At 45.7% G+C, this 14,430-nt stretch overlaps 1 protein-coding gene and 1 non-coding gene across 2 annotated transcripts in view; both read right to left on the bottom strand.

Moving 5' to 3' along the window:
- zwilch (zwilch kinetochore protein) overlaps positions 1–14,430 on the bottom strand; it is a 43,492-nt gene that overhangs the window by 15,204 nt on the left and 13,858 nt on the right. Inside the window, exons 4-14 of the mRNA XM_071404455.1 lie at positions 11,811–12,079; positions 11,426–11,505; positions 9,810–9,965; positions 7,110–7,181; positions 6,156–6,249; positions 5,589–5,635; positions 4,390–4,495; positions 4,106–4,185; positions 1,881–2,037; positions 1,543–1,571; positions 220–356 (exon numbers count right to left, since the gene is read on the bottom strand). Coding sequence (XP_071260556.1) covers positions 220–356; positions 1,543–1,571; positions 1,881–2,037; positions 4,106–4,185; positions 4,390–4,495; positions 5,589–5,635; positions 6,156–6,249; positions 7,110–7,181; positions 9,810–9,965; positions 11,426–11,505; positions 11,811–12,079 — 1,227 coding nt within the window. The remainder of the gene's footprint in view (positions 1–219; positions 357–1,542; positions 1,572–1,880; positions 2,038–4,105; positions 4,186–4,389; positions 4,496–5,588; positions 5,636–6,155; positions 6,250–7,109; positions 7,182–9,809; positions 9,966–11,425; positions 11,506–11,810; positions 12,080–14,430) is intronic.
- Positions 1,682–1,804, bottom strand: LOC139579926 (small Cajal body-specific RNA 14). The gene has a single exon (XR_011675932.1). It is a non-coding gene; the product is annotated as a small Cajal body-specific RNA 14 (non-coding RNA).

Below are 14,430 nucleotides of genomic sequence, written 5' to 3'. Positions count from 1 at the left end.
GAAATGGACAAACACAGGGAGTTTGGACTTGTCTTAAAAATAAATGATAATTTAACCTTATCCAGAGCAATTAGGATGAAGTGCCTTGCTCAAGGACACATAAGCATTTTCTCCTAGTAGGCTCGTGGGGATTCGAACCAGCGACCAATTCGGGGTTACTGGCCCAACGCTCTTAACCGCTAGGCTAACCTGGCCGACAGACAGGCGAGCAGGTCTTACTGTGTGAGGAGGAAGAGTCTGTCGTACGGCAGGCCCAGGAAGGTGCTGCACGTCACCATGATCTCCAGCAGGTGGTGCAGTTTCCTCAACCTGATCACCTGTTCCTGAAGATCCTCCACTGTACTCAGGTAGTAACTCTATTGGACGACAGAACAGTTGAAAATCTCAACGGTAACATCTTCATAATTAAAAAAAATAAAATAAGGTAGAATCCTTAGTTGCTGCAGCCATTTTTAGACTTATAAATTATTAACATATACACATTGATTCTTGAAGAATTGTAACTTTATCCAACACTTCACGAGGTTAGTTCAACCAAAGACAATACAGTATGATGAAGACAGGCTGAAACTGCTTCTCCAATAGACATGTCCGATCACACTTGTTGCCATGGCGATGTCATGGCGAGACGATGGCTAGCTAAGCACACGGGCGGAAACACGTCGTCGGGTCTAACGGGCATCTCGCGTTGAACTGTGGACGAGCAGGCTGCCGATATAACATTGTTTTTGACAAAAAAACAACAACTGTAAAACGTGTCCGTTTTTCCACTTTCACAAAGTTGGAGTAGTAACAAGTTAAACAAGCATTTTGCTACAGCCTCAATAACATCTGCTAAACCAATCAAATTTGATTAGATTTTTTAACTACTTAAGACATCGGCTTTGAATCTAGGCACAGCGTTTTAAGAATTAGAAAATTAACAACTAAGGAAAAAAGTGTTTAGATTTATCTCACTAACTTCTCAAACGCCGGCCTGGTCTGTTTCACAAACGTTCCCGGGAAGTTTCGCGATGTCGCGCCTCTGGGTTTATAAACTCTTTGGTTCAACCCCAACAGAAGACAAGATATAAGCTTATCTGAGACGAATGTTTGTAAATAATATAAACAAATACTGTATAGCCTCATAACATGGTTATAACTATAATGTTGATATCATGGATGGTCAGTCCTGTATAGCCTCATAACATGGTTATAACTATAATGTTGATATCATGGACGGTCAGTCCTGTATAGTCTCATAACATGGTTATAACTATAATGTTGATATCATGGATGGTCAGTCCTGTATAGCCTCATAACATGGTTATAACTATAATGTTGATATCATGGATGGTCAGTCCTGTATAGTCTCATAACAGGATTAAAACAATACTGTTGATATCATGGATGGTCAGTCCTCCAGGCCCATCCCTAAAGCTTTTTACCAAAACAAAAAGACGGGGTGTCCATTTTGTTATTGTTTCAATAAGGATTCTAGCTTTAAATTATTTTTTTAATGTTTGAGATGACTTTCTGAATAAAGTAATATAAACCTCTCACCAGGTGGTTTAGTGTGGTCAGTTCTTGACCTGAGGAGAAGAAAACATGAACTGTAAAATCAACTGAAAATACTGTAAAATCAACTTAAAATACGGTAAAAATCAACTTAAAATACTGTAAGATAAGATTTAGATGGCATTTTGTATGGAACCATCGCACAGGGATCCCAATAACTTGTTAAGTCCTGTCGGTGAGCACCAGTATCATTCTCCGTGGCGTCATGGAGAATAGTACACCGTTTCACTTTTAACTGAACAACCACAATCTATAGGTATTCGGGATTCGAACCTACAGACCTTTGGATCACAGAGCAGTGTGTGTGTGTGTGTGTGTGTTACCTATGAGGTAGTTGATGTAGTCCTTCCTCATCTTGTCTAGGCCCATCTCCAGCAGCATGTGAACAGGTGTGAGACCTGTGAGAGAGACGTGATCCATCTGATGGTGGTAAGACTGAAGGATCAGCTTACTGAGGGAGCTACTGCTGTCTCTGTGAATCTACAAAAATCAGGAGAGCAGTTATAAAAAGAGAGTTGATCAATATTTTTCCCGTAGCTTTCTTATTTACCACAACAAACCGATGCTGGCACTAATTCCAGCCTCAACGAGCTGTATCGCACCATAAACAAACAAGAAAATGCTCATCCAGAGGCGGCTCGCCTAGTGGCCGATGATTTTAATGCCGGGAAACTGAAATCCGTTTGACATCATTTCTGTGGATTTAGAGGCGGAAAAAAACCCTCTATATCACCTTTACTCCAAACACAGAATTGCATATAAAGCTCTCCCCCGCCCTCGATTTGGCAAATCTGACCATAACGTTATCTTACGGATTCCTACTTACAAGCACAAACTCAAACAGGAAGTACCAGTGACGCGCACAATGCGGAAGTGGTCAGATGAAGCAGATGCTACGCTACAGGACTGTTTCGCTAGCACAGACTGGAATATGTTCTGAGATTCATCCGATGGCAATGAAGAGTACACCACATCAGTCGCTGGCTTCATTAATAAGGGCATCGATGACATTGTCCCTACAGTGACTGTACGTACATACCCCAACCAGAAGCCATGGATTACAGGCAGCATCCACACTAAACGAAAAGGCTAGAGCTGCCGCTTTCAAGGAGCGGAACACTAATCCAGACTAACAATAAATCCCTCAGACTAACCATCAAAACAGGCAAAGCTTCAATACAGGACTAACATCAAATCCTACTACACCAGCTCTGACGCTCTTCGGATGTGGCAGGACTTGCAAACTATCACGGATTACAAAGAGAAACCCAGCAGCGAGTCAACTAGACGAGCTAAATTTACTGAACCATGCATGAGAGCACCAGTTGTTCAGGACGACTGTGTGATCACGCTCTCCGTAGCCGATGTGAGTAAGACCTTTAAAAAAAGGTTAACATTCACAATGGATGGATTACCATCATGCGCTGACCAGCTGGCAAGTGTCTCCACTGATATTTTCAACGTCTCCCTGACACAATCTGTAATACCTACATGTTTCAAGCAGACCACCATAGTCCCTGTGCCTAAGAACGCCAAGGTAACCTGTCTAAATGATTATCACCCCGTACCAATCACATCTGTAGCCATGAAATGCTTGAAAGGCTTGAAAGGCTGGTCGTTGCTCACATCAACATCATCATCCCAGACACACTGGACCCACTCCAATTCGCATACCGCCCCAACAGATTCACTGATGACGCAATCTCTATTGTACTTTTTTTTTTTTTTTTTTACCTTTATTTAACTAGTCAAGTCAGTTAAGAACAAATTCTTATTTTCAATGACGGCCTCGGAACAGTGGGTTAACTGCCTGTTCAGGGGCAGAACGACAGATTTGTACCTTGTCAGCTCGGGGATTTGAACTTGCAACCTTTCGGTTACTAGTCCAACGCTCTAACCACTAGGCTACCCTGCCGCCCCTGCTACCCTACTTCACACTGCCCTTTCCCACCTGGACAAGAGGAACACCTATGTTAAAAAGTTGTTAATTGATTACAGCTCAGCGTTCAACACCATAGTACCCTCCAAGCTCATCACTAAGCTAAGGACCCTGGGACTTCCTGACAGGCCGCCCCCCCCCAGGTGGTGAGGGGAGGCAACAACACATCCGCCATGCTGATCCTCAACGTGGGGGCCCCTCAGGGGTGCATGCTTAGTCCCCTCCTGTACTCCCTGTTCACCAACGACTGTGTGGCCGGGCACGACTCCAACACCATCATTAAGTTTGGAGACAACACGACGATGAGACAGCCTATAGGGAGGAGGTTAGAGACCTGGCAGTGTGGTGCCAGGACAACAACCTCTCCCTCAACGATGAGACAGCCTATAGGGAGGAGGTTAGAGACCTGGCAGTGTGGTGCCAGGACAACAACCTCTCCATCAACGTCAGCAAGACAAAAGGAGCTGATCGTGGACTAAAGGAAAACGCAGGGCCGAGCACGGCCCCGTTCACATCGGCGGGGGCTGTAAATGGAGCGGGTCGAGAGCTTTGACGATCAGTTTCAGACAGTCTCTGATGTTCTTGATATGATCTGAGGACGATACTTACCCATGGTTTAATGTCACCATACTGTAAAGCTTTGATGACCATTTTCAGACAGTCTCCGACATCTTGATAGGAAGTCACGCCTGTGATGGGAAAAGTAGTGATGAATTAAAAACAGCTAAAAATTTATCTAGATTCCACATCCAAGTTTTTAATAGGAATTTGAATTTATTTACATTTACAAAATGTAAATAAGGAACTGAATAGCTTTCTATTGTTCACACAACAACCTCCAAAGTGCTTTGAAATTTCTACTATAACTGAAATGTACTAAAAACTCTACTCACTGTTCCTCATGCGAACCCAGAGCTGTTCTATGAAGTCCAGGTCTCCTCTCTCCATCAGAGAGTTGAATATCTCGGATGTTCCCGTCTCAGTCTTCACCTTCACTGCCTGGGAGGGATCATGACCAATCAGATAAAGCATTATGATGACACATTTCAATTGTTCAAGTTTTTTTGTTGTTTCAGTTTTAAATGATACAATATTCACACCCCTTTGACATGTTGTTGTGTTGTAAAGTTGGATTAAAATAGATTTAATTGTCATTTTCTGTCAACGATCTACACAAAATACTTTGATGTCATAGCGGAAGACAAATTCTAACATTTGTAAAAAATCCATGGAAACATTTTAAAAATGAAAAAGACTAATATCTTGATTATAAAAGTATTTAACCATTTTCAGGTCTTGTCATAGATTTTCAAGCAGATTTAAGTCAAAACTGTAACTCGGCCTCTCAGGAACATTCACCGTCTTCTTGGTGAGCAACTCCAGTGTAGATTTGGCTTTGTATTTTCGGGTTATTGTCCTGCTGAAAGGTGAATTAAATCTTCCAGTCTCTGGTGCAAAGCAGACTGAACCAGGTTTTCCTCTAGGATATGCCTGTGCTTAGCTCCGTTTCTTTTTTATCCTGAAAAACTCCCCAGTCCTTAACGACTACAAGCATACCCATAACACAGTGGCGGTCGGTACCGTTTAAGATAAGGGGGACGTTATATATATTTTAATGAGCACGGCCTTATTTCTATTAGAGCATATTGGATGACTGTCATTCATATTCCATTCACCCAGTTCAACGTAACATCGATAGGTTTAGGATACTACATGATACTAGAATGTTCCCTGTACCCATCATGAGGTTGCTTCAACCTAGTAGGTGCAACAGGTCGAGAGGATTTTGAGTAATCAAGGTGACAGAGAGAGACACATTCAATACCTCCTTGCACCCTCTGGCCTGCATCTAGCTGATCTAGGGTGTAATCATTAGTCCCAACAGTTGCAAATGAGAGTTTCTATTGGACAAATTCAGGTATGTTTATCCCCGTTTTCGTTCTGTTTGCTTCTGATTTAAGAAATGTTTTTCAACAGAAGTCGGCAGAATGAATACACCCCGGATCACACTCACAGGTCATTTTCATAGTAGCCACATACAAACACCATGATCATTTGATTCTTGTACATAATTCCTTGGAGAGGATCACACCTCTTTGGTCGACTGATCCTGCAGACTCTTCACAGTGTTCTGCAGTTCTGAAAAGGAGAAGGAGTGAGCGACAGACAATAAAGATTATTATATATATATATATATATATTTAGTTTATTTCAGAGTGGTTAAAAGAGTGGTTACAGAAAACGTTTGACCTCTGTCATTGCCAACGAAGGGTATATAACAAAGTATTGAGATAAGTATTTGGTCAATAACAAAAGTTTATTTTCCACCATAATTTGCAAATAAATTCATTAAAAATCCTACAATGTGATTTTCTGGATTTTTCCCCCTCATTTTGTCTGTCATAGTTGAAGTGTACCTATGAGGAAAATTACAGGCCTCTCTCATCTTTTTAAGTGGGAGAACTTGCACAATTGGTGGCTGACTAAATACTTTTTTGCCCCACTGTATAAATATTTTTAAAAACATGTTTATTTCAGAGTGGTTAAAAAGCAACTAATTTCATATAGTTGTGAAAAGTTGTTTTTCTAATAAAATATTTGCTTAAAATTTTTGGATATGCTTAAATGACTGAAAAGTACAAAATGGTAAGCATCCTACCATCCAGGTATTCCCTTGTCAACTGCACAGCAGACCTCGTCTCCACAGGTTCCATCCACTCCGTCTCTCCTGTCCTCAGACCATCAGCCAGGATCTGACAACCACAACAGGCTTTAATACATTAGGTTTATAGTGTGATAGTCTAGTTAAACCAGACTGAACAGTTCAACAGGCTTTAATACATTAGGTTTATAGTGTGATAGTCTAGTTAAACCAGACTGAATGGTGTGTTCAACAGGCTTTAATACATTAGGTTTATAGTGTGATAGTCTAGTTAAACTAGACTGAACGGTGTGTTCAACAAGCTTTAATACATTAGGTTTATAGTGTGATAGTCTAGTTAAACCAGACTGAACAGTTCAACAGGCTTTAATACATTAGGTTTATAGTGTGATAGTCTAGTTAAACCAGACTGAACGGTGTGTTCAACAGGCTTTAATACATTAGGTTTATAGTGTGATAGTCTAGTTAAACTAGACTGAACGGTGTGTTCAACAGGCTTTAATACATTAGGTTTATAGTGTGATAGTCTAGTTAAAGCAGACTGAACAGTTCAACAGGCTTTAATACATGAGGTTTATAGTGTGATAGTCTAGTTAAACCAGACTGAACAGTGTGTTCAACAGGCTTTAATACATTAGGTTTATAGTGTGATAGTCTAGTTAAACCAGACTGAACAGTTCAACAGGCTTTAATACATGAGGTTTATAGTGTGATAGTCTAGTTAAATCAGACTGAACGGTGTGAACACGGTTGGGGTCAACTCCATTTAAAATTCAGAAAGTAACCCGAAATTCCTATTTGAATTTCCTCCTTGTCAGTTTACTTCCTGAATTGACTGGAATTTAAATGGAATTGACCCCAACCTACATCATTGCAGTGTAGGTTTAAAACAGGCTAACAGTGGGATGCTTAAAAAAAGGCATTTCAAAGTATTATTTTTTGGGCACAAACCTGTAGAAACTCCAGCTCCCTGTACAACGGATACATGGGACTTCTCATGTCACCACTGGACACCTTGATATTCTGCAGGGGGGGAGAGGAGTTAACAAGCAGTCCCTACATCCTGGTTACTGGTCTAGATCTGAGAGAAACAGTCCCTACATCCTGGTTACTAGTCTAGATCTGAGAGGAACAGTCCCTACATCCTGGGTACTAGTCTAGATCTGAGAGAAACAGTCCCTACATCCTGGTTACTAGTCTAGATCTGAGAGAAACAGTCCCTACATCCTGGGTACTAGTCTAGATCTGAGAGAAACAGTCCCTACATCCTGGGTACTAGTCCAGATCTGAGAGAAACAGTCCCTACATCCTGGGTACTGGTCTAGATCTGAGAGGAACAGTCCCTACATCCTGGGTACTAGTCTAGATCTGAGAGAAACAGTCCCTACATCCTGGGTACTAGTCTAGATCTGAGAGAAACAGTCCCTACATCCTGGGTACTAGTCTAGATCTGAGAGAAACAGTCCCTACATCCTGGGTACTAGTCTAGATCTGAGAGGGTTGGAGAGTTGTAAGCAGGGGTTGGAACCGGTTCAAGGAAGAGAGAAAATAATAATAATTGAGGAACAGAATCAGAATCTCCGGTAAACCAAGAGGAAATGAAGAAAACAGCTCCAGACATACCCTACCGTTCAAAAGTTTGGGGTCACTTAGAAATGTCCTTGTTCTTGAATGAAAAGCAAATTTTTTGTACGTTAAAATAACATCAAATTGATTAGAAATACAGGGTAGACATTGTTCATGTTGTAAATGAATATTGTAGCTGGAAACGGCTGATTTTTAATAGACACACTGTAGCCAGTAGCCAATGGTTCGGAGGGGGGAGGGGCTACAGCAGCCGATGGTTCGGAGGGGCTACAGCAGCCGATGGTTCGGAGGGGGGAGGGGCTACAGTAGCCGATGGTTCGGAGGGGGGAGGGGCTACAGTAGCCGATGGTTCGGAGGGGCTACAGCAGCCAATGGTTCGGAGGGGGGAGGGGCTACAGTAGCCGATGGTTCGGAGGGGGAGGGGCTACAGCAGCCGATGGTTCGGAGGGGCTACAGCAGCCAATGGTTCGGAGGGGGGAGGGGCTACAGCAGCCAATGGTTCGGAGGGGGGAGGGGCTACAGCAGCCAATGGTTCGGAGGGGGGAGGGGCTACAGCAGCCAATGGTTCGGAGGGGGGAGGGGCTACAGCAGCCGATGGTTCGGAGGGGGGAGGGTCTACAGCAGCCGATGGTTCGGAGGGGGGAGGGGCTACAGCAGCCGATGGTTCGGAGGGGGGAGGGGCTACAGCAGCCGATGGTTCGGAGGGGGGAGGGGCTACAGCAGCCGATGGTTCGGAGGGGGGAAGGGCTACAGCAGCCGATGGTTCGGAGGGGGGAAGGGCTACAGCAGCCGATGGTTCGGAGGGGGGAGGGTCTACAGCAGCCGATGGTTCGGAGGGGGGAGGGTCTACAGCAGCCGATGGTTCGGAGGGGGGAGGGTCTACAGCAGCCGATGGTTCGGAGGGGGGAGGGTCTACAGCAGCCGATGGTTCGGAGGGGGGAGGGTCTACAGCAGCCGATGGTTCGGAGGGGGGAGGGTCTACAGCAGCCGATGGTTCGGAGGGGGGAGGGGCTACAGTAGCCGATGGTTCGGAGGGGGGAGGGGCTACAGTAGCCGATGGTTCGGAGGGGGGAGGGGCTACAGTAGCCGATGGTTCGGAGGGGGGAGGGGCTACAGTAGCCGATGGTTCGGAGGGGGGAGGGGCTACAGTAGCCAATGGTTCGGAGGGGGGAGGGGCTACAGTAGCCAATGGTTCGGAGGGGGGAGGGTAGCCTACCGATGTTACAAGCGTGATTCAGAAATTAGGGAGAGAGATTTTTAATTTGAGAAGACTGGATACATTTTCCCAATGCTAGTTAAAGATACTATAGTGATCAAGTTTCACATTAGATTTATTAACTATCAAAAAAGTAAAACATTCCCCCCCCCCCCTATTTGAATTCTGGTGCCGCTCTGCACACACAAGCTTAGCTAGCTAACTCTGGTCCAACGTTAGCTAACTCTGGTCCAACGTTAGCTAACTCTGGTCCAACGTTAGCTAACTCTGGTCCAACGTTAGCTAACTCTGGTCCAACGTTAGCTAACTCTGGTCCAACGTTAGCTAACTCTGGTCCAACGTTAGCTAACTCTGGTCCAACGTTAGCTAACTCTGGTCCAACGTTAGCTAACTCTGGTCCAACGTTAGCTAACTCTGGTCCAACGTTAAGACAACTCTCTGAAGTTCAAAGCCATACCAAGTTCCTTCACAGAAGCTGCTCCTCCATAGGAATAATTCTGTGGGACTAATTCAGATCATTATTGTCATAAGATGCCCAGGGCTTCAAGCCAAGCCTCCTCATCCACCCTCTCTCGCCCCACTCGCAAAATTTCAAACGTTACTTTTTATATCAACCGGTTCAGAACATTATTTTTCTGGTCGAAACAGTGGAAAAGAATGAAACAAAAGAATGGTTCAGATCCAAACTAAACCGATTGGTAATTAATATTGGTTCCAACCCCTTGTTCTAAGTAATATACTGCCACCTTACACCTATCCAACCCGTCAGATCTACACAAATGCCTAGGGTGTAGGGGACTAGGGGTTGATTTGGGTTGCAGCCCCAAGTGTAACCTGACTACACCTACCAGCGTGGCCGTAGAGGAGAGAGGTGGCGTCTCCAGGACACTCTCTACATGGCTCCATCTGAAGTCCACCGTGACACTGCTCTGAGATTCTATGGTCGTGTTTTCCACCACGGTAGAACCAAACAGGTTGTACTGGGCTGTGCCTCTTGCAGCCATCTGGGAGGGAGAAGGACAGGGAATCAGGGAAGTGACATGGACCACATAGACAGTCTGGGTTTTGAGTAGGTCTGTTTCACTTAGATATATCTATATGAATGGAGGACAACATCAGAAAAGCAGTAAACGCAGCAGTATACCTAGCTCGGCACGGACAGTCTCAGCCAGTACACCTAGCTCGGCACGGACAGTCTCAGCCAGTACACCTAGCTCGGCACTGACAGTCTCAGCCAGTACACCTAGCTCGGCACGGACAGTCTCAGCCAGTACACCTAGCTCGGCACGGACAGTCTCAGCCAGTACACCTAGCTCGGCACGGACAGTCTCAGCCAGTACACCTAGCTCGGCACGGACAGTCTCAGCCAGTACACCTAGCTCGGCACTGACAGTCTCAGCCAGTACACCTAGCTCGGCACTGACAGTCTCAGCCAGTACACCTAGCTCGGCACTGACAGTCTCAGCCAGTACACCTAGCTCGGCACTGACAGTCTCAGCCAGTACACCTAGCTCTGCACTGACAGTCTCAGCCAGTACACCTAGCTCGGCACGGACAGTCTCAGCCAGTACACCTAGCTCGGCACTGACAGTCTCAGCCAGTACACCTAGCTCGGCACTGACAGCCTCAGCCAGTACACCTAGCTCGGCACTGACAGCCTCAGCCAGTATACCTAGCTCGGCACTGACAGCCTCAGCCAGTATACCTAGCTCGGCACTGACAGCCTCAGCCAGTATACCTAGCTCGGCACTGACAGCCTCAGCCAGTATACCTAGCTCGGCACTGACAGCCTCAGCCAGTATACCTAGCTCGGCACTGACAGTCTCAGCCAGTACACCTAGCTCGGCACTGACAGTCTCAGCCAGTACACCTAGCTCGGCACTGACAGTCTCAGCCAGTACACCTAGCTCGGCACGGACAATCTCAGCCAGTACACCTAGCTCGGCACTGACAGTCTCAGCCAGTACACCTAGCTCGGCACTGACAGCCTCAGCCAGTACACCTAGCTCGGCACTGACAGCCTCAGCCAGTATACCTAGCTCGGCACTGACAGTCTCAGCCAGTATACCTAGCTCGGCACTGACAGCCTCAGCCAGTATACCTAGCTCGGCACTGACAGCCTCAGCCAGTATACCTAGCTCGGCACTGACAGTCTCAGCCAGTACACCTAGCTCGGCACTGACAGTCTCAGCCAGTATACCTAGCTCGGCACTGACAGCCTCAGCCAGTATACCTAGCTCGGCACTGACAGTCTCAGCCAGTACACCTAGCTCGGCACTGACAGTCTCAGCCAGTACACCTAGCTCGGCACTGACAGCCTCAGCCAGTACACCTAGCTCGGCACTGACAGCCTCAGCCAGTATACCTAGCTCGGCACTGACAGTCTCAGCCAGTATACCTATCTCAACACTGACAGTCTCAGCCAGTGAAACACCAGAGAAACAGGGAGGACTAGGAGCCTTACCATGGACGGATGATGTCTTTTCTTGTGTTCCTGTTTCAGCTCATCTAAAGTGATGAATGTGCCTTTGTCCACAGTTGAACCTGAACGATAAACAACATCAAAGATCAATCATCTATTGAAACCGTGTATAGGGGCGGCAGGTAGCGTAGTGGTTAGAGTGTTGGACTTGTAACCGAAAGGTTGCAAGATCGAATCCCCGAGCTGACAAGGTAAAAATCTGTCCTTCTGCCCCTGAACAAGGCAGTTAACCCACTGTTCCCCGGTTGGCCGTCGTTGAAAATAAGAATTTGTTCTTAACAGACTTGACTAGTTAAATTAATAAAAAAAGTAAATATTTTTTGATATGAGCTCTTAAATGAATGCGTGTCTCTACTCTGGCCCTTACCTGCACATGTGACGGAGTAGAGCTTGACCCCGGAGACTTTGTTGCCGGTGCAGGCGGTCTCTGCTCCTAACCAGGTGGTACCAGCAGGGTCGGCCATGTCACAACGTACCCAGAGAGGAAGCAGGGGGGCTGGGGACACCGCTGGAGGGAGCAGGGGGGCTGGGGAGACCGCTGGAGGGAGCAGGGGGGCTGGGGAGACCGCTGGAGGGAGCAGGGGGGCTGGGGAGACAATGCTGTTCTGAGACATTGTGTACCAAGACAACAGCTGCCTGTAAGCAGAGAACATCTGAACTGATACAGTGACAAATAGACAGGGTGCTTTTACCATGGTTTCATATGCCATATTAATACAATTGTAAAATGTAAAAACACTACTAACACTAGCACAACAACAAGATGGAGGAGGAGAACAACAACAACAAGATGGAGGAGGAGAACAACAACAAGATGGAGGAGGAGGAGAACAACAACAACAAGATGGAGGAGAACAACAACAAGATGGAGGAGAACAACAACAAGATGGAGGAGAACAACAACAAGATGGAGGAGAACAACAACAAGATGGAGAACAACAACAAGATGGAGAACAACAACAACAAGATGGAGGAGAACAACAACAAGATGGAGGAGGAGAACAACAACAACAAGATGGAGGAGGAGGAGAACAACAACAAGATGGAGGAGGAGGAGAACAACAACAAGATGGAGGAGGAGGAGAACAACAACAAGATGGAGGAGGAGAACAACAACAACAAGATGGAGGAGGAGAACAACAACAACAAGATGGAGGAGGAGAACAACAACAAGATGGAGGAGGAGAACAACAACAAGATGGAGGAGGAGGACAACAACAAGATGGAGGAGAAGAACAACAACAAGATGGAGGAGAAGAACAACAACAACAAGATGGAGGAGGAGAACAACAACAACAAGATGGAGGAGGAGAACAACAACAACAAGATGGAGGAGGAGAACAACAACAACAAGATGGAGGAGGAGAACAACAACAACAAGATGGAGGAGGAGAACAACAACAACAAGATGGAGGAGGAGAACAACAACAACAAGATGGAGGAGGAGAACAACAACAACAAGATGGAGGAGGAGAACAACAACAACAAGATGGAGGAGGAGAACAACAACAACAAGATGGAGGAGGAGAACAACAACAACAAGATGGAGGAGGAGAACAACAACAACAAGATGGAGGAGGAGAACAACAACAACAAGATGGAGGAGGAGAACAACAACAACAAGATGGAGGAGGAGAACAACAACAACAAGATGGAGGAGGAGAACAACAACAACAAGATGGAGGAGGAGAACAACAACAACAAGATGGAGGAGGAGAAAACAACAAGATGGAGGAGAACAACAACAACAGATGGAGGAGGAGAAACAACAAGATGGAGGAGGAGAACAACAACAACAAGATGGAGGAGGAGAACAACAACAACAAGATGGAGGAGGAGAACAACAACAACAAGATGGAGGAGGAGAACAACAACAACAAGATGGAGGAGGAGAACAACAACAACAAGATGGAGGAGGAGAACAACAACAACAAGATGGAGGAGGAGAACAACAACAACAAGATGGAGGAGGAGAACAACAACAACAAGATGGAGGAGGAGAAACAACAACAACAAGATGGAGGAGGAGAACAACAACAAGATGGAGGAGGAGAACAACAACAAGATGAAGCAACAACAACAAGATGGAGGAGGAGAACAACAACAACAAGATGGAGGAGGACAACAACAACAAGATGGAGGAGGAGACAACAAATGGAGGAGGAGACAACAACAAGATGGAGGAGGAGAGCAGACAACAACAAGATGGAGGAGGAGAACAACAACAACAAGATGGAGGAGGAGGACGACAACAACAAGATGGAGGAGGAGACAACAACAACAAGATGGAGGAGGAGGAGAACAACAACAAGATGGAGGAGGAGAGACGAACAACAACAAGATGGAGGAGGAGAACAACAACAACAAGATGGAGGATGGAGAACAACAACAAGATGGAGGAGGACAACAACAAGATGGAGGAGGAGAACAACAACAAGATGGAGGAGGAGAACAACAACAACAAGATGGAGGAGGAGGACAACAACAACAAGATGGAGGAGAGAGAACAACAACAAGATGGAGGAGGAGGAGAACAACAACAAGATGGAGGAGGAGGAGAACAACAACAAGATGGAGGAGGAGGAGAACAACAACAAGATGGAGGAGGAGGATGGAGGAGGAGAACAACAACAACAAGATGGAGGAGGAGAACAACAACAACAAGATGGAGGAGGAGAACAACAACAACAAGATGGAGGAGGAGAACAACAACAACAAGATGGAGGAGGAGAACAACAACAACAAGATGGAGGAGGAGAACAACAACAACAAGATGGAGGAGGAGAACAACAACAACAAGATGGAGGAGGAGAACAACAACAACAAGATGGAGGAGGAGAACAACAACAACAAGATGGAGGAGGAGAACAACAACAACAAGATGGAGGAGGAGAACAACAACAACAAGATGGAGGAGGAGAACAACAACAACAAGATGGAGGAGGAGAACAACAACAACAAGATGGAGGAGGAGAACAACAACAACA

This window comes from Salvelinus alpinus, chromosome 6 (assembly GCF_045679555.1).
Source record: "Salvelinus alpinus chromosome 6, SLU_Salpinus.1, whole genome shotgun sequence".
Taxonomy (NCBI): domain Eukaryota; kingdom Metazoa; phylum Chordata; class Actinopteri; order Salmoniformes; family Salmonidae; genus Salvelinus; species Salvelinus alpinus.
The sequence above is the reverse complement of the archived record's forward strand: the minus strand, read 5'-3'. Positions and strand labels throughout refer to the sequence as shown.